The sequence below is a fragment of the Bombina bombina genome, chromosome 2, assembly GCF_027579735.1.
Source record: "Bombina bombina isolate aBomBom1 chromosome 2, aBomBom1.pri, whole genome shotgun sequence".
Taxonomy (NCBI): Eukaryota; Metazoa; Chordata; class Amphibia; order Anura; family Bombinatoridae; genus Bombina; species Bombina bombina.
This window is the reverse complement of record NC_069500.1, coordinates 668,247,713-668,268,305: the sequence shown is the minus strand read 5'-3', so window position 1 is coordinate 668,268,305 and position 20,593 is coordinate 668,247,713. Positions and strand designations below refer to the sequence as shown.

Here is a 20,593-nt window from a genome sequence, read left to right as displayed (position 1 = left end):
CTGGACTTAAAGGCACTAAAAAAGTTTTTTTTTTCCCATCTTGAACGATGGGACTGACAATCGGTCAATTTTGCCCCTGGTTCAAGAGTGGCAATTCATGACGACTATAGACCTGAAGGATGCTTACCTTCACATTCCAATCCACAAGGATCACTTCAAATTTCTAAGGTTCGCCTTCCTGGACCAGCACTTCCAGTTTGTGGCCCATCTGTTTGGTCTGGCAACGGCCCCAAGAGTCTTTACAAATGTTCTGGGAGCTCTTCTCACAGTAGCAAGAGCCAGAGGGATTGCAGTGACTCTGTATCTGGACAATATCCTGGTCCAGGCTCCATCCTACAGTCTGGCGGAGGATCATCCGAGAGCTCTCCTTCTCCTACTTAGATCCCATGGGTGGAAGATTAACGAAGGGAAGTTCATTGGTCCCCAGCAACAGGGTGGAGTTCCTAGGTACTATAATAGATTCTTCTGTGATGAAGATATTTCTGACAGTCCAAAGATGTTGCAAGCTGGCATCCAACTGTCTAGCCCTGCAGACATCCTCCAGGACATCTGTGGCCAGATGTATGGAGGTTATCAGGCTCATGGTATTCAGCATAGATATCATTCCATTTGCCAGGTTTCATCTCAGACCTCTGCAGCTGTGCATGTTGAGACAATGGAACGGCGATCATTCAGACTTGTCCCAACAGATATCTCTGGACAGACCGGAGTGGGAGTCCCTGTCTTGGTGGACCCGGCCGTGCCAGTTGTCCCAGGGGACTTCTTTCGTGAGACCATCCAGGAGATTGTAACCACTGATGCGAGTCTTTCAGGATGGGGAGCAGTTTGGGGTGCCAGAAAGGCACAAGGCAGGTGGACTCGGAGGAATCGAGCCTCCCTATAAACATTCTGGAACTTCCAGCGATTTTCAACGCTCTGAAGGCTTGGCCCCGCTGGGGTCATCCCAATTCATCAGATTACAATCGGATAACATCACCTCGGTGGCTTACATAAACCACCAGGGGGGGACAAGAAGCTCTCTATCAATGAGGGAAGTATCTCGGATTCTGGAATGGGCAGAGATTAGAGATTAACAATTGTTCGCTCTCGGCGATCCACATTCCGGGTGTGGACAACTGGGAAGTGGATTTTCTGAGCAGACAGACATTTCATCCAGGGGAATGGTCTCTCCACCCCGAGATGTTTGTGGAGATCTGCAGCAGATGGGGGACGCCGGAAATAGATCTCATGGCGTCCAGACTCAATTGCAAGCTACCCAGATACATGTCGCGATCCAGGGATCCCCAAACAGAACTGGTAGACGCCTTGGCAGTACCCTGGGACTTCAACCTAATCTACATATTTCCACTGTTGCCTCTTCTACCTCGTGTAGTGGCCCTCATCCAGCAGGAGCAAGCTTTGTCTATTCTGATTTGCTCCGTCGTGGCCGCAGAGGATGTGGTTTGCAGGTCTAGTGGCAATGTCGTCTTATCCGCTGTGGAAGTTAGCTTGTCGCAAAGGTTCTGCTAGTTCAAGGTCCTTTTCTACATCAAAATCTCGATTCTCTGAGGCTGACTGCGTGGAGATTGAATGCCTAGTCTTAGCCAAGAGCGGGTCACTAGACGCATCTACCACAAGGTGTGGAGGACCTACTTGTCCTGGTGTGTGGAACAAGGATACCCTTGGCACAAGGTCAAGGTATCCAGGATTTTGGCCTTTCTACAGGATGGCCTGGATAAGGGTCTTGACGCCAGATCCCTAAGGGGATAGATCTCAGCTTTATCGGTACTGTTGCACAAGAAGCTTGCAGAGCTTCCTGATATTTAGTCCTTTGTTCAGGCTCTGGTTAGGATTAGACCGGTTTTCAGGAGTCTGGCTCCTCCCTGGAGCTGAAACTTATCGCTTAAGGTCTTTCAAAGGGCTCCGTTTGAGCCTATGTATGCTCTGGACACACAAGATTCTCTCATGGAAGGTCCTGTTGTTATTGACTATTGCTTCGGCACGCAAAGTCTCTGAGTTGGTGGCCTTACAATTTGAGCCTCCTTACTTGGTTTTTCATGCTGACAAAGCCGTTCTGCGAACCGGTTTGGAATTTCTTCCCAAGGTAGTGTAGAGTCGTAACATTAACCTGGAAATAGTGGTTCCTTCCTTGTGTCCTAACCCATCCTCTTCAAAGGAGAGGTTACTTCATAATCTGGATGTGGTTCGGGCCTTGAAGTTTTATCTTCAAGCCAAGAAGGAGTTCAGACAGACGTCGTCCTTATTCGTTGTGTATTCTGGAAGGCGCAGGGGGCAGAGGGCCTCTGCAACTTCTCTATTTTACAAATTTGACGTTTTTGCTTTGGTGGAAACAGATTTTGGCAGAAAGGTTCTGCAGGTTGTGGTGCCATCCAGTTAAGGGACCGCCTCCTTTACCCTCCCGTTTTCTTCATTCAGTGTCCTCTAGAGCTTGGGTATTTGTTCCCACAAGTGATGAATGAAGCAGTGGACTCTCCTCCCCTTTAGATGGGAAAACATAAATTATGCTTACCGGATAATTTAATTTCCATTGTGGGGATGAGAGTCCACTGCACCCGCCCGTTCTCCAGTGGGCGGACCCAAATTTTATTTTTTTCTTCTGGCACCATTTATACCCTGATACCTTGTTCCCTTGGCAGAATGACTGGGGGATGAGGGAAGTGGGGGAGGTATTTAAGCCTTTGGCTGGGGTGTCTTTGCCTCCTCCTGGTGGCCAGATTCTTAACCCCTTAAAGGGACACTGAACCCAAATTTTTTCTTTCGTGATTCAGATAGAGCATGCAATTTTAAGCAACTTTCTAATTTACTGCTATTATCAAATTGTCTTCATTCTCTTGGTATCTTTATTTGAAATGCAAGAATGTAAGTTTAGATACCGGCCCATTTTTGGTGAACAATCTGGGTCGTTCTTGCTGATTGGTGGATAAATTCATCCACCAATGAAAAAGTGCTGTCCAGAGTTCTCAAGCAAAAAAATCTTAGATACCTTCCTTTTTAAATAGAGATAGCAAGAGAACGAAGAAAAATTGATAAACAATCTGGGTCGTTCTTGCTGATTGGTGGATAAATTCATCCACCAATGAAAAAGTGCTGTCCAGAGTTCTCAAGCAAAAAAATCTTAGATACCTTCTTTTTTAAATAGAGATAGCAAGAGAACGAAGAAAAATTGATAATAGGAGTAAATTACAAAGTTGCTTAAAATTGCATGCTCTATCTGAATCGCAAAAGAAAAAATTTGGGTTCAGTGTCCCTTTAACGACACATGTCGTACAGGTTACGTCACACACAAACTGGTCTTTAAAGACTGTACGTCGTTAGGGATTTAAAGCGGCTGGAAGCGATTCTGATCGCTTCCAGCCGCTTTCAAGATATTGCTGTGATGCTTCGATATTGAGGCATCACTGCAATACTTTTTTCCAAGACCGATGCAGAGAGAGCCACTCTGCGGCCCTCTCTGCATCGGCCAGCGATGGTGCCGATCGTTGGTGAGTGGGAGCAGCTGCAGGGAGGCGGGTGGGCGGCCCATCATTACCCAGCATCCGGTTCCTGAATGTGCACACCGGGAGCGTGCGGGGGCCTGCAGGGGGCGCACGTGCAGCAACCACTTCCACCAATGTAATTTAATGTGAAGGACGGAGAGGGTAGGGGGAAAAATAATGATCAAAGGATGTGGGAGGGGGGTATTGAGGGGGGGGGCAGCTACACTACAGAAAAATGTAAATTGTAAAAAGCATTTTTTTTTTTTTGGGAGGCAAACTGGGTACTGGCAGACAGCTGCCAGTACCGAAGATGGCAGCAAATAGGTGGTGGGTGGAGTGTTAGATAGCTGTTTGAGGGGGGGGGGGATCAGGGAGGTTGGGAGCTAAGGGGGGGTTCATCACAGCTGAACAGATTTTTTTTTTTTTTTTTTTTTTTATTATTGATTTTTTTTTAAATTAAAAAAAAAAAAAAGCTTAATTTTAGTACTGGCAGACTTTCTGCCAATACTTAAGATGGCGGGGACAATTGTGGGGAAGGGAAGAGAGATGTTTGGGAGCCATCAAGGGGGGTGGGATGTGTCAGGTGGAAGGCTGATCTCTACACTAAAGCTAAAATTAACCCTTCAAGCTCCCTACAAGCTACCTAATTTACCCCGTCACTGCTAGGAATAATACAGGTGTGGTGCATAGCGGCCTTCTAATTACCAAAAAGCAATGCCAAAGCCATATATGTCTATTTCTGAAAAAAGGGAATCCCAGAGAAGCATTTACAACCATTTGTGCCATAATTGCACAAGCTGTTTGTAAATAATTTCAGTAAGAAACCCAAAGTTTGTGAAAAGTGAACAATTTCTTTTATTTGATCGAATTTGGCAGTGAAATGGTGGCATGAAATATATCAAAATGGGCCTAGATCAATACTTTGGGTTGTCTTCTACACTACCCTAAAGCTAAAATTAACCCTACAAGCTACCTAATTAACCCTTTCACTGCTGGGACTAATACAACTATGGTGCACAGCAGCATTTAGCGGCCTTCTAATAACCAAAAAGTAATGCCACAGCCATAAATGTCTGCTATTTCTTAACAAAGGGGATCCCAGAGAAGCATTTACAACCATTTGTGCCATAATTGCACAAGTTGTTTGTAAATAATTTCAGTGAGAAACCTAAAGTTTGTGAAAAACTTTTTTATTTGATCGCATTTGGTGGTGAAATGGTGGCATGAAGTATACCAAAATGGGCCTGCATCAATACAGTGTTCCAATGTAACTATAGCTAATTTTGAAAAAAAAAATGGTTTGGAAATAGCAAAGTGCCCTGTAACTTGCAAAGAACATGTAAACGTGTTTTTCTAAACTCAGGACAAAATTTAGAAACTATTTAGCCATGGGTTAGCATTTTTTTTGGTGGTTGTAGATGTGTAACAGATTTTGGGGTCAAAGTTAGAAAAAGTGTGTCCCCCCCCCCCCCATTTTTTCATCATATTTTATAAAAAATTTTTGGTAAATTTATAAGATATGATTAAAATAATGGTATCTTTAGAAAGTCCATTTAATGGCGAGAAAAACGGTATATAATATGTGTGGGTACAGTAAATGAGTAAGAGGTTAATTACAGCCAAACACATACACCGCAGAAATGTAAAAATATCCCTGGGAAAGAAATTGAAAAATGGCCTTGTCCTTGAGGGGTTTATTCCCACAAGTGATGAATGAAGCAGTGGACTCTCCTCCCTACGATGGAAATGAAATTATCAGGTAAGCATACTTTGTTTTTGTGACATTCACAAATGTGGAGAATAAATTGGGCTTATCCTATCCTCTCAAAGGCTGAAATTCCCCCATTATATTGTTATTATTTGGGGGTGCAGTTATACTCCATTTCTAGTCACAACAAAACAAAATAGCCATTGTGTACACAGTATACTATAGTATAAAGGTTCTTGAAATGAACGCCTTGCAGGATATTCTATTGTACACTCGAAAGCTGTACCACAATGGGCTTCACAGTTCAATAGTATGTACTTCATGGATAATGCAACTAATTTTGTATTTAATTGATGGATATACTCAAATTTTTACATTTATTGTGGGTTTTTGCTGCAGTGAGTACTATGTTTCTTTTAATTGATTTTGTGTCACAGTACCTAAATTAGATACTGTGTTTTAATGTAGTAATAGAAAGTCAAGTCTTATTTCTGCTCCTCCCTTTTGGGCAAGTGAGTGCCATACAATGTTTTTTTTCTGTTCCTCTTTATATTTAAATACTTGTTTCCTTGTAAAAGGGCCGCATTATTGTTCTTATCTTCAAGAACTCATGAATATCATTCTGAAAACTAAACAAATAAGGATGCTTTTGTATCCATTACATTATTACTTCAGTCTAACACTATTCGGTCTGAAAATCTTTATTTTTTTCTACTTTTCTAATGGCAGTATTGTCTTGCTTGATGAGTCAAAATCATCTCCCTGAAGCTCTTCCACCCCACAACTGTGCTAATGTAGTCAGGCCCAATAAAGCAACAGACATTTTTCCTGGCAGCGTGTGTTTAAACTCCTTAATTGAATCCCATTGTGCAGATTAGATGCTTCAATATTGACTATGACCACTATGGAGTTCATTATTTGACAGCTAAGTGATTAAACCGTGGATTCTACAGAACCTGTAAAAATCTGCTTCATAAATAAAGAATATTTTCGGTTTTATTTTTAAACCATGAGTAAAAAAAAATGTATAGAATTAATTCTCTTTGGGGGCACAATGCACATATATATATAATTGTAAGATTAAGAGATGTTTAGAAAGTAAGTGACTGTATCTGTGTTTCTCAGCTAGAGTGTCAGGAATCTTGGATGTTCTAGCTCTTAATTCAAGGGGGAAAAAAATGGTAAAATTAGAAATGTGCATCTCAATTTTTAAAAATATTATAAAAGATTCTTCTAGTAAAAGTTATCACCGTTTCAGCAGCATAGCTATGTGTGCCTTATATGTCTGTATTCAAATACTGTGCCCACTCATAGAGCCAAGTTATGATTTAATGCAAACCTCTGGTCTGGTGTTTGAATGCTGGTGCACAGAGGATGCTTAGCATATTTGTGTATGCCTCTTAAATGGTGATAGCTTATACTAGAAGCATTTTTGCTAGTAGAAGTTTATTGATATTCAGAATGAGTGACACACTAATTCACATTTCAATTTTGACCATTATGTCCGGATAAGGGGGTCCTATAAAAATTTGGGTTGAGGGTGAAAAATATAGTTGCTAATGGTGTCTGTTTTTTTTTAATGAAGATGTTTCTAATGACATGCATTTTATTACATTGACTAGATATGGTTTTCAATTCTTTACTAACAGTGTTTTCAGTTTATACCAATTTAATTAATATAATGTAGATGTAGTTTGTCATGCATTAATGGAATGTATAAGAAAAAAGTTTACTCTTTCTCCAACATAGGTGTGTCCGGTCCACGGCGTCATCCTTACTTGTGGGATATTCTCTTCCCCAACAGGAAATGGCAAAGAGCCCAGCAAAGCTGGTCACATGATCCCTCCTAGGCTCCGCCTTCCCCAGTCATTCTCTTTGCCGTTGTACAGGCAACATCTCCACGGAGATGGCTTAGAGTTTTTTAGTGTTTAACTGTAGTTTTTATTATTCAATCAAGAGTTTGTTATTTTAAAATAGTGCTGGTATGTACTATTTACTCTGAAACAGAAAAGAGATGAAGATTTCTGTTTGTAAGAGGAAAATGATTTTAGCAACCGTTACTAAAATCGATGGCTGTTTCCACACAGGACTGTTGAGAGGAATTAACTTCAGTTGGGGGAACAGTGAGCAGACTTTTGCTGCTTGAGGTATGACACATTCTAACAAGACGATGTAATGCTGGAAGCTGTCATTTTCCCTATGGGATCCGGTAAGCCATTTTTATTACAGAAAGAAAAAAAGGGCTTCACAAGGGCTTTCTAAGACTGTAGACATTTTCTGGGCTAAATCGATTTATATTTTATACTCCATAGCCTTGAGGAATTATTTTAATCTTGGGAATTATGTAAAATAACCGGCAGGCATTGTATTGGACACCTTATTCTCTAGGGGCTTTCCCTAATCATAGGCAGAGTCTCATTTTCGCGCCTGTATTGCGCACTTGTTTTTGAGAAGCATGACATGCAGATGCATGTGTGAGGAGCTCTGATACATAGAAAAGACTTTCTGAAGGCGTCATTTGGTATCGTATTCCCCTTTGGGCTTGGTTGGGTCTCAGCAAAGCAGATACCAGGGACTGTAAAGGGGTTAAATATAAAAACGGCTCCGGTTCCGTTATTTTAAGGGTTAAAGCTTCCAAATTTGGTGTGCAATACTTTTAAGGCTTTAAGACACTGTGGTGAAATTTTGGTGAATTTTGAACAATTCCTTCATACTTTTTCGCAATTGCAGTAATAAAGTGTGTTCAGTTTAAAATTTAAAGTGACAGTAACGGTTTATTTTAAAACGTTTTTTGTACTTTGTTATCAAGTTTTTGCCTGTTTAACATGTCTGTCATTGATACTCTTGTTCAGGCCAGAAAGCCTGTAACTAGAAAAATTTACCACAAAATATGGAACAAATATATCTGTTGGTGTGAATCTAAAGGATTCCCTTGGGACAAGGTAAAAATTCCTAAGATTCTATCCTTTCTTCAAGAAGGTTTGGAGAAAGGATTATCTGCTAGTTCCTTGAAGGGACAGATTTCTGCCTTGTCTGTGTTACTTCACAAAAAACTGGCAGCTGTGCCAGATGTTCAAGCCTTTGTTCAGGCTCTGGTTAGAATCAAGCCTGTTTACAAACCTTTGACTCCTCCTTGGAGTCTCAATTTAGTTCTTTCAGTTCTTCAGGGGGTTCCGTTTGAACCCTTACATTCCGTTGATATTAAGTTATTATCTTGGAAAGTTTTGTTTTTGGTTGCAATTTCTTCTGCTAGAAGAGTTTCAGAATTATATCTGCTCTGCAGTGTTCTCCTCCTTATCTGGTGTTCCATGCAGATAAGGTGGTTTTACGTACTAAACCTGGTTTTCTTCCGAAAGTTGTTTCTAACAAAAACATTAACCAGGAGATAGTCGTGCCTTCTTTGTGTCCGAATCCAGTTTCAAAGAAGGAACGTTTGTTGCACAATTTGGATGTTGTTCGTGCTCTAAAATTCTATTTAGATGCTACAAAGGATTTTAGACAAACATCTTCCTTGTTTGTTGTTTATTCTGGTAAAAGGAGAGGTCAAAAAGCAACTTCTACCTCTCTCTCTTTTTGGATTAAAAGCATCATCAGATTGGCCTATGAGACTGCCGGACGGCAGCCTCCTGAAAGAATCACAGCTCATTCCACTAGGGCTGTGGCTTCCACATGGGCCTTCAAGAACGAGGCTTCTGTTGATCAGATATGTAAGGCAGCGACTTGGTCTTCACTGCACACTTTTACTAAATTTTACAAGTTTGATACTTTTGAACAATTCCTTCATACTTTTTCGCAATTGCAGTAATAAAGTGTGTTCAGTTTAAAATTTAAAGTGACAGTAACGGTTTATTTTAAAACGTTTTTTGTACTTTGTTATCAAGTTTTTGCCTGTTTAACATGTCTGAACTACCAGATAGACTGTGTTCTGAATGTGGGGAAGCCAAGGTTCCTTCTCATTTAAATAGATGTGATTTATGTGACACAAAATTTAGAGAAAATGATGCCCAAGATGATTCCTCAAGTGAGGGGAGTAAGCATGGTACTGCATCATCCCCTCCTTCGTCTACACCAGTCTTGCCCACACAGGAGGCCCCTAGTACATCTAGCGCGCCAATACTCCTTACTATGCAACAATTAACGGCTGTAATGGATAATTCTATCAAAAACATTTTAGCCAAAATGCCCACTTATCAGCGAAAGCGCGACTGCTCTGTTTTAGAAAATACTGAAGAGCATGAGGACGCTGATGATATTGGTTCTGAAGGGCCCCTACACCTGTCTGAGGGGGCCAGGGAGGTTTTGTCTGAGGGAGAAATTTCAGATTCAGGGAAAATTTCTCAACAAGCTGAACCTGATGTGATTACATTTAAATTTAAATTGGAACATCTCCGCGCTCTGCTTAAGGAGGTGTTATCCACTCTGGATGATTGTGAGAATTTGGTCATTCCAGAGAAACTATGTAAAATGGACAAGTTCCTAGAGGTCCCGGGGCCCCCCGAAGCTTTTCCTATACCCAAGCGGGTGGCGGACATTGTAAATAAAGAATGGGAAAGGCCCGGTATACCTTTCGTCCCTCCCCCCATATTTAAGAAATTGTTTCCTATGGTCGACCCCAGAAAGGACTTATGGCAGACAGTCCCCAAGGTCGAGGGGGCGGTTTCTACTCTAAACAAACGCACCACTATACCCATAGAAGATAGTTGTGCTTTCAAAGATCCTATGGATAAAAAATTAGAAGGTTTGCTTAAAAAGATGTTTGTTCAGCAAGGTTACCTTCTACAACCAATTTCATGCATTGTTCCTGTCACTACAGCCGCGTGTTTCTGGTTCGATGAGCTAGAAAAGGCGATCAATAATTATTCTTCTTCTTATAAGGAGATTATGGACAGAATTCGTGCTCTCAAATTGGCTAATTCTTTCACCCTAGACGCCACTTTGCAATTGGCTAGGTTAGCGGCGAAAAATTCTGGTTTTGCTATTGTGGCGCGCAGAGCGCTTTGGTTAAAATCTTGGTCAGCGGATGCGTCTTCCAAGAACAAATTGCTTAACATTCCTTTCAAGGGGAAAACGCTGTTTGGCCCTGACTTGAAAGAGATTATCTCTGATATCACTGGGGGCAAGGTCCACGCCCTTCCTCAGGATAGGTCTTTCAAGGCCAAAAATAAACCTAATTTTCGTCCCTTTCGCAGAAACGGACCAGCCCCAAGTGCTACGTCCTCTAAGCAAGAGGGTAATACTTCTCAAGCCAAGCCAGCCTGGAGACCAATGCAAGGCTGGAACAAAGGAAAGCAGGCCAAGAAACCTGCCACTGCTACCAAGACAGCATGAGATGTTGGCCCCCGATCCGGGACCGGATCTGGTGGGGGGGCAGACTCTCTCTCTTCGCTCAGGCTTGGGCAAGAGATGTTCTGGATCCTTGGGCACTAGAAATAGTCTCCCAAGGTTATCTTCTGGAATTCAAGGGGCTTCCCCCAAGGGGGAGGTTCCACAGGTCTCAATTGTCTTCAGACCACATAAAAAAACAGGCATTCTTACATTGTGTAGAAGACCTGTTAAAAATGGGAGTGATTCATCCTGTTCCATTAGGAGAACAAGGGATGGGGTTCTACTCCAATCTGTTCGTAGTTCCCAAAAAAGAGGGAACATTCAGACCAATCTTAGATCTCAAGATCCTAAACAAGTTTCTCAAGGTTCCATCGTTCAAAATGGAAACCATTCGAACAATTCTTCCTTCCATCCAGGAAGGTCAATTCATGACCACGGTGGATTTAAAGGATGCGTATCTACATATTCCTATCCACAAGGAACATTATCGGTTCCTAAGGTTCGCATTCCTGGACAAGCATTACCAGTTTGTGGCACTTCCGTTCGGATTAGCCACTGCTCCAAGGATTTTCACAAAGGTACTAGGGTCCCTTCTAGCGGTGCTAAGACCAAGGGGCATTGCAGTAGTACCTTACTTGGACGACATTCTGATTCAAGCGTCGTCCCTTCCTCTAGCAAAGGCTCACACGGACATTGTCCTGGCCTTTCTCAGATCTCACGGGTGGAAAGTGAACGTAGAAAAAAGTTCTCTGTCTCCGTCAACAAGGGTTCCCTTCTTGGGAACAATAATAGACTCCTTAGAAATGAGGATTTTTCTGACAGAGGCCAGAAAATCAAACCTTCTGAACTCTTGTCAAATACTTCATTCTGTTCCTCTTCCTTCCATAGCGCAGTGCATGGAAGTAATAGGTTTGATGGTAGCGGCAATGGACATAGTTCCTTTTGCGCGCATTCATCTAAGACCATTACAACTGTGCATGCTCAGTCAGTGGAATGGGGACTATACAGACTTGTCTCCGACGATACAAGTAAATCAGAGGACCAGAGATTCACTCCGTTGGTGGCTGTCCCTGGACAACCTGTCACAGGGGATGAGCTTCCGCAGACCAGAGTGGGTCATTGTCACGACCGACGCCAGTCTGGTGGGCTGGGGCGCGGTCTGGGGACCCCTGAAAGCTCAGGGTCTTTGGTCTCGGGAAGAATCTCTTCTACCGATAAATATTCTGGAATTGAGAGCGATACTCAATGCTCTCAAGGCTTGGCCTCAGCTAGCAAAGGCCAAGTTCATACGGTTTCAATCAGACAACATGACGACTGTTTTGTTTCATCAACCATCAGGGGGGAACAAGGAGTTCCCTGGCGATGGAAGAAGTGACCAAAATCATTCAATGGGCGGAGACTCACTCCTGCCACTTGTCTGCAATCCACATCCCAGGAGTGGAAAATTGGGAAGCGGATTTTCTGAGTCGTCAGACATTTCATCCGGGGGAGTGGGAACTCCATCCGGAAATCTTTGCCCAAATCACTCAATTGTGGGGCATTCCAGACATGGATCTGATGGCCTCTCGTCAGAACTTCAAGGTTCCTTGCTACGGGTCCAGATCCAGGGATCCCAAGGCGACTCTAGTAGATGCACTAGTAGCACCTTGGACCTTCAAACTAGCTTATGTATTCCCGCCGTTTCCTCTCATCCCCAGGCTGGTAGCCAGGATCAATCAGGAGAGAGCATCGGTGATCTTGATAGCTCCTGCGTGGCCACGCAGGACTTGGTATGCAGACCTGGTGAATATGTCATCGGCTCCACCATGGAAGCTACCTTTGAGACGAGACCTTCTTGTTCAAGGTCCGTTCGAACATCCGAATCTGGTCTCACTCCAACTGACTGCTTGGAGATTGAACGCTTGATCTTATCAAAGCGAGGGTTCTCAGATTCTGTCATTGATACTCTTGTTCAGGCCAGAAAGCCTGTAACTAGAAAAATTTACCACAAAATATGGAAAAAATATATCTGTTGGTGTGAATCTAAAGGATTCCCTTGGGACAAGGTAAAAATTCCTAAGATTCTATCCTTTCTTCAAGAAGGTTTGGAGAAAGGATTATCTGCTAGTTCCTTGAAGGGACAGATTTCTGCCTTGTCTGTGTTACTTCACAAAAAACTGGCAGCTGTGCCAGATGTTCAAGCCTTTGTTCAGGCTCTGGTTAGAATCAAGCCTGTTTACAAACCTTTGACTCCTCCTTGGAGTCTCAATTTAGTTCTTTCAGTTCTTCAGGGGGTTCCGTTTGAACCCTTACATTCCGTTGATATTAAGTTATTATCTTGGAAAGTTTTGTTTTTGGTTGCAATTTCTTCTGCTAGAAGAGTTTCAGAATTATCTGCTCTGCAGTGTTCTCCTCCTTATCTGGTGTTCCATGCAGATAAGGTGGTTTTACGTACTAAACCTGGTTTTCTTCCGAACGTTGTTTCTAACAAAAACATTAACCAGGAGATAGTCGTGCCTTCTTTGTGTCCGAATCCAGTTTCAAAGAAGGAACGTTTGTTGCACAATTTGGATGTTGTTCGTGCTCTAAAATTCTATTTAGATGCTACAAAGGATTTTAGACAAACATCTTCCTTGTTTGTTGTTTATTCTGGTAAAAGGAGAGGTCAAAAAGCAACTTCTACCTCTCTCTCTTTTTGGATTAAAAGCATCATCAGATTGGCCTATGAGACTGCCGGACGGCAGCCTCCTGAAAGAATCACAGCTCATTCCACTAGGGCTGTGGCTTCCACATGGGCCTTCAAGAACGAGGCTTCTGTTGATCAGATATGTAAGGCAGCGACTTGGTCTTCACTGCACACTTTTACTAAATTTTACAAGTTTGATACTTTTGCTTCTTCTGAGGCTATTTTTGGGAGAAAGGTTTTGCAAGCCGTGGTGCCTTCCATCTAGGTGACCTGATTTGCTCCCTCCCTTCATCCGTGTCCTAAAGCTTTGGTATTGGTTCCCACAAGTAAGGATGACGCCGTGGACCGGACACACCTATGTTGGAGAAAACAGAATTTATGTTTACCTGATAAATTACTTTCTCCAACGGTGTGTCCGGTCCACGGCCCGCCCTGGTTTTTTAATCAGGTCTGATAATTTATTTTCTTTAACTACAGTCACCACGGTATCATATGGTTTCTCCTATGCAAATATTCCTCCTTTACGTCGGTCGAATGACTGGGGAAGGCGGAGCCTAGGAGGGATCATATGACCAGCTTTGCTGGGCTCTTTGCCATTTCCTGTTGGGGAAGAGAATATCCCACAAGTAAGGATGACGCCGTGGACCGGACACACCGTTGGAGAAAGTAATTTATCAGGTAAACATAAATTCTGTTTTTCTGTAAAAATTGTGATTCGTCCCAACGCTCCTTAGAAAGGTCAAAAAGCAAAATCTGGGTTTTCAAAATGTGGCAAATTGCCTAAACCAAGCTATTTCATTTTCAGCATTGCAGTATAACATATTTGCTTTATGGCCTCTCTAGGGACAAAACACAATTTTTTACAAAAAAGGTGGAAGTGTTTAAAGTCCATATAACAGCTCTTGTTTTCAGGTGATGAAATTTCGTTACAGAATAAATTATGCTAATTATTTTCAATGTTAAGAAATAGGGAAAAGTACCCTTTTTAATACTTAATTGAAAAAATGTTTAGTCAATCAGCTTTAAAATGTTATCCAGTTCAATATTACAAGCCCCTAAAACCATGCAAATATAAAGTGATCAAGACATATACAAATAGATATACAAGCTGTCCTTCACCCTCACATGTACATAAATCTGTGCAGACTGCAGAGGTAGCTAATCAGCTGTTTTGCTTGTATTAAATTGCATTTAACTTGTGACGAAAAATCTCTCAAATTTATGCAGCAGCCATATAACCAAATAATTCAGTTTTCAATATGGGCCCCTTGCTTTTATTTTTACATCGTGCCTTGGAAAACTTATAGCCTCCTTTTGGATTCCAGTACCACCTATATGCTGATGATACCCAAATCTATCTTTCCTCTCCTGATATCTCTCCCTCTTTACTCAACCAGATTTCTGACTGCCTCTCTGCAATTTTCTCTTGGATGCCTTCACACTACCTCCAACTCAATCTGTCCAAAACTGAGCTGCTTCTTATCCCCCCCTCTTCGAGACATCCGACACCTGACATTTCTCTGATGGTTGGAGACTCTATTCTCAACACCTCACCCCAGGTCCGCTGCCTTGGGGTCACACTAGACTCAGAACTCACATTCAACCCACATATACAAACGCTTACCAAATCCTGTGGTTCACACCTACGCAACATTTCCAGAATTCGTCCCTTCCTTACTCAAAAAACTACAAAAATACTTATTCATTCCCTCATCCTGTCACGCATTGATTATTGCAATCTACTCCTAAATGGCCTTCCAAAACACCGCCTCTCCTCCCTCCAATCTATTATGAATTCTTCAGCTAGACTTATCCACCTAAGTCGACGATCTACATCAGCTGCTCCGCTCTGCCAGTCTTTACACTGGCTCCCCATACACTCCAGAATACAATTTAAAGTATTAGCCCTAACTTACAAAGCACTCAACAGTCTAACTCCCAACTATATTTCCTCTCTCATTGGGAAATATTCCCCATCCCGTCCTCTTCGATCAACCTCTGACCTACGTCTCTACACTCCTGTTATCTCTACGTCCCACTCCCGCCTCCAAGACTTTGCACATGCTGCTCCTGTCCTCTGGAACTCTCTACCCCACTCCATTAGACTGTCTCCAACCTTGTATAGCTTTAGATGATCGTTGAAAACTCACCTATTCAGAGAGGCTTACTATCTCTCCTCCATCCCGCATCCGAACCAAACTAATACATGTACATGAACTGCCTGACTCACTGCTGCAAATACAACCAATGTAACAAGCTACCCCAACCTTATGTCTCTGCACCCTAAACCTATAGACTGTGAGCTCTCCGGAGCAGGGCCCTCTTCCTCCTGTGCTAGATTTGTTTAGTTTTGTTATGTTTTGTATTTTATCACAAATCTTTGTCATTGTATACCCCTATCATTGTACCCAGTGCTACGGAATTTGGCGGCGCTATACAAATAAATGATAATAATAATAAGCTTTTTTTTATTTCATAATTGAATCAATATCAATACTACCTTTTATGTATAGATTCAACCTATTAAGATTAGAATTTTTAAAAGTAACCCACCTTTTTATCAAAACTTACATAAAACCAGCTATTTGTTTTCTTGCATTTGTGGTTGCCATGACAACTTTTCTGTGCTTTTGTTATGAGTGATTGACAGCAGTCCATTTTTACATTTCTCCTAGGAAGATTATTTTTAATAGTAGTTTCTGCAGCACTATTATAATGCAAGATAAGCAGCTCTGCTGTAACTATTATTCAGTGAATGGAAAAACATTGTGAGTAGGTATCCATTTGAAAGGATTTAGAACAAATTAAAGTAAGATAAAAAAACATTATACTCAAAACTATTGTCATATTTTTAATGATTTATTTATTTTCAACAAAAAGTTAAATAAAAGCTGACTCAAGTAATTTTTAAATTAGTAGGTCATATTTGTTTTGTTTGTGCACAGCTGGTACATCTGGCTGATAAGTTACTGGTTTGATGTTTTAAAGGGTTACAATAAGTGTGTATGCTGGGGCTGTGTGGGTTTTAATGCAATTTACAATTCAGGTTGATTTAGTATTTTACACAATTCTAAGATCCGGGAAAAAAAAGTGTTTATCAATCAGCGTCTCTGTGTTCTTCAAGACTTTTTGGGGAAAAGGGAAAAATGTGTATACAAGTTGCAGATTAACCACATGATTCACTTTTATATTCCTTTCATAATTCTGTGTATCTCAGTATATAGTCTCATTGTACAGTATGCCTTTGTTTTATTGGTCAGGCTAAATAAGTCTGTGTACCACTATGGAGATTAGAATTCCTTATTGAAATAAATCTTGCACAGTGATCTAGTATCAGAATCTAATACAACTGCACTTTGTGAAAAATTCCTTTATCAGTCTATAAAGCTGGTTAAGTAAGAGTTGAAGATCTTCCATCACCTTTAGTGAATCCTTAGTTATGAATCTAGGCTATGTGCTACATGTACATACAGCCATTTGTAATAAGTATTTATTTTAAATTATTTTATTTGTTTTATTTTTGTATTACATATTTTTATTTATTTTACAGAGCTCTAAACGAGATTGGCGACCTCTGGAAGAACACAGCTGTACCGATATTCCATGGCTTCTGTTGTTCATTATTTTCTGTGTTGGAATGGTAAGAAAATACTTTGTCTCACCTGTGTGTAAACAGAATGGAATAATTCCTCATACTATTTAGAAATGCTTTTGTTTAATTAAAATCTAATTTTGTTACACATAGTTTATCATTAATAGAGTATTTCAATAATGTTAATATACAAAATATTTGAAACCATAGGTAGAATTTTTATTTTCAAAATTTTGAATTTTGCCTACCCTTGCGTTATTAAATGGACATTGGGCTGCAAGCAGCTTTGCAAAGCCTGTATTAAATTACATTATCTCTTGAATTCATGTTGTGCTTTTGTTGTTGTTTTGTTTTTTGCATATTTCAGAAATCTTACACATCCTATTCATTTCTTCTTTATTTTTGTAAAGCAGAGCTATATAGGAAATGATAGGCTGTATCACCTGTCATTGGTTGAATATGTGCTTTTGTGACTCCTTATTTAAAGGTAGTCCTTATTGAATACTACAATACAGGAGCTTGTTCCTGTTCAACATAAATGTCAGTGATATGGCCTCTAATCATCATCAACAAACAATGCAAAAATAATACGCAAACAAGCACACTTGATATGCTATAAGACTGCAAGTTTACTGAAGCTCTGTGTTTTGCAGTACTGAAAGTGCTAACAGTTCATACAGTATCTGACACCGACAAGTCCCATTGTGTCTGCTGGATAGCTCTTCTTGTCTGAATTAGGCAAATAAACATGACATGTAGGGTTTTAATTGCTCTCTGTAAAGTATTCTCAGCTAATTAGTGAATTATAAAGAATTTATGTTTATTTATATACTTTGTTTCTTCATGTAAGTATTAAACAAATGTGTGTGTGTATATGTGTGTATATATATATATATATATATATATATATATATATATATATATATATATATATATATATACTGTCTATATTTACTTTCTGAGCTCATACAAATAGAAATGTATAATATAGACATTGCTCCCTGAGAAATGTAAGTAACCAATTCACTATTTATTTGCAAACTAAAACCTCGGAACTGCTGGTCTAATCTACTGTTTTGTTAAAATTCATGCTGATATGATTGAGCCTAGCAAAGCAAAAACACAAACTCTGGATTTTTTTACTCAAAGAACTATACAGACTATACCCTTAAACCTCTTAACCCTTAAGAGGTAGAACTGAAATAGACACAATGTAGGTAGTGTTAATAAAAGCTGAAATATTGTTTCTATATAATATTACAATTGTATTTATTACAATATAAAATCCAAATCCCCTGATAGAAACAAATTTTTTATTTGTCAATAAAAACAGAAACTGTAAATACAAATTAAAACACTTATTGGAAACTCTCCACTTTGATTGTGTCCATATAATAATACAAATTCCCACAGTAGGCATAGAAGCCGAAATCCAATAGCCAATCAAAGATGAATATAAATAATTCCCACTACATAGGACAAAGCTCCCTGTAATACAAACGCATGGGTCTAAAGCGGAATGAAACCAAAACATACAATGAAAATAAATAAATTACAATATATACCCCTCAAACTGGACTTAATAAATACTTTGCCAGGTTGACAAATTAGGCTACTTGTTTAATAAGACTTCTAGTCACCGATCGGCAAGCGCTACCCAGGTGCTGAGCCAAAAATGGGCAAGCTCCTAAGCTTACATTCCTGCTTTTTAAAATAAAGATACCAAGATAATTAAGAAAAATTGATAATAGGAGTAAATTAGAAAGTTACTTAAAAGTGCATGCTTTATCTGAATCACGAAAGATAAAAATGTTTCATATTCTTTTTTAAATGATTATATTTACATTACGTATTGTATTACTTTTTACAAACTTGTTAATATTTATGCTGTTTATTTGTAGTGCCTCTTGTTCAGCTGAAGCAAGGACTAACATAGACTTGTTTACATGTAACCCAAACAAGTGATTTCAGGATACAGATAGAGCATGCAATTTTAAACCACTTCCTAATTTGCTTCTATTATCAAATTGTATTCCTTCTCTTGCCATCTTTTGTTGAAAAGCAAGGGTGTAAGCTCAGTAGAGAGAACATGTTTGGAGCACTATATGGCAGCAGTTTTGCACGGATGTTAACCATTTGCAAGAGCACTAGATGAACTGTTCCTGCCGTGTAGTGCTCCAGACGCCTACCTAGGTATCTCTTCAACCCATAGTAACATGGGAACAAAGCAAATTTGATAACAGAAGTAAATTGGAAACTTTTTAAAAATTGTGTGTTCTGTCGGACTCACAAAAGAAATGTTTAGGTTTCAAATCATATTTATCCTTGGATCTTTGACTGTGATCACATGCGGTCACTCTAAATTTGAATCAATGCAGACTGCTTCAGAATGCAGCATACTGACGTTAGCTTTTCTGTTGACCCTATGGGGTAGATTTATTATACCCCGGGCGGACATGATTCGCTATAGCGAATCATGTCCGCCCTGCATGGCTAAATGCCCCCCCCCTGCAGATTCGCGGACAATTAGCCGCTAGCAGGGGGTGTCAATCAACCCGATCATATCCGGATATATGATAAGAAACTCAAAATATTTAGAGTGGAAAAGTCACTAGAGTAGACTGATCCTGCTAAACAATGAACCAGCATGTTGTCTGGATCCTTTTAAGACATCACTTTTGAACATCACATGGTGAAGAGAGCAAGTGTATCAGAACCAGTCATTAGACAGGGAGGCTGAGACAGGGAGGCTGAGACAGGGAGGCTGAGACAGGGAGGCTGTGCTACTCTGTAAGTAAACGGGCTCTACTTGCCTTGTGGCATACTCTGTCTGTCACTGGATTGATTTAATAGTACGCTTGGAAACCAAGGGAAATATATAGCACAAAGGTTATATGAACAAATTGGCTGATGTGAAAGTAATCATTTAAAGCAATGTTATTCTTTAAAACAAAATTATAGCTGTTGGGAATTTTCTTCCTCAGTAAAAAATATATTAAAAGGGCACTGTATTAAATTTGAATTAAAATAGTAATGCATATTCACAATACATAACATGTATTGTAAAGATGTCTCCCATAGTTTACTATTAAAAACCCTTACAAGTGTAAGTGCAGGTTATCAACTTTTATGTAATACTGCCACTTGCATTTTATCACCCCCTTAACGACAACAACATACGCTGTACATCACTGGTTTTTAAGGTCTTAGTAGCACGGACGGCAGGACCACGCTATTATGGCCTCCCTTCCGGCGGAATTCATCCTAGAAAGACCGCACTACGTCACTGGTCATTAAGGGGTTAAATAACCGAAAATAATACTCCCAGGGGTTTGAAAGAGTGTGTAAAATATTGCAGAGGAAAATTAATTTATATGGAAGAAAATTACGTGATTTGGGGCTATGCTTTACATGATATAGTGCCAATCTTATTATTTACACTTAGTCCTAGATTGATGGAAATTGTTAATTGAATTAATATGCACAATTATCTGTTTGCACAATTACGGTATTAGCTGATTGCTTTTGCAAATTAGGTCATCTCGTCTGAGCAGAGACCCTCTTTTCTTGTTACTTCCTCACATTCCCGTTTACAGGACTTTTCCAGACTGGCCCCCATCTTGTGGAACTCCCTGCCTCTCGCTCCACAAGACTCTCCCCTAGTTTTGACAGCTTCAAGAGCTCCCTAAAGACTCTACTATTCAGGGATGCATACAACCAACACTAACCTTTACTAACTCCATTGCTTTCCCCTTGAACCCCTTAGAATGTAAGCCTATGAGCCCAGCCTTCATAAGAGCCGACTACAACAGTGCAACTCTCGGCAG

The 20,593-nt window shown here is 40.3% G+C and overlaps 1 protein-coding gene across 2 annotated transcripts in view; it reads left to right on the top strand.

Moving 5' to 3' along the window:
- SLC44A1 (solute carrier family 44 member 1) overlaps positions 1–20,593 on the top strand; it is a 454,935-nt gene that overhangs the window by 72,058 nt on the left and 362,284 nt on the right. For both annotated transcript variants that reach the window (XM_053702619.1, XM_053702618.1), the window contains exon 2: positions 16,725–16,814. In XM_053702619.1, coding sequence (XP_053558594.1) covers positions 16,725–16,814 — 90 coding nt within the window. The remainder of the gene's footprint in view (positions 1–16,724; positions 16,815–20,593) is intronic.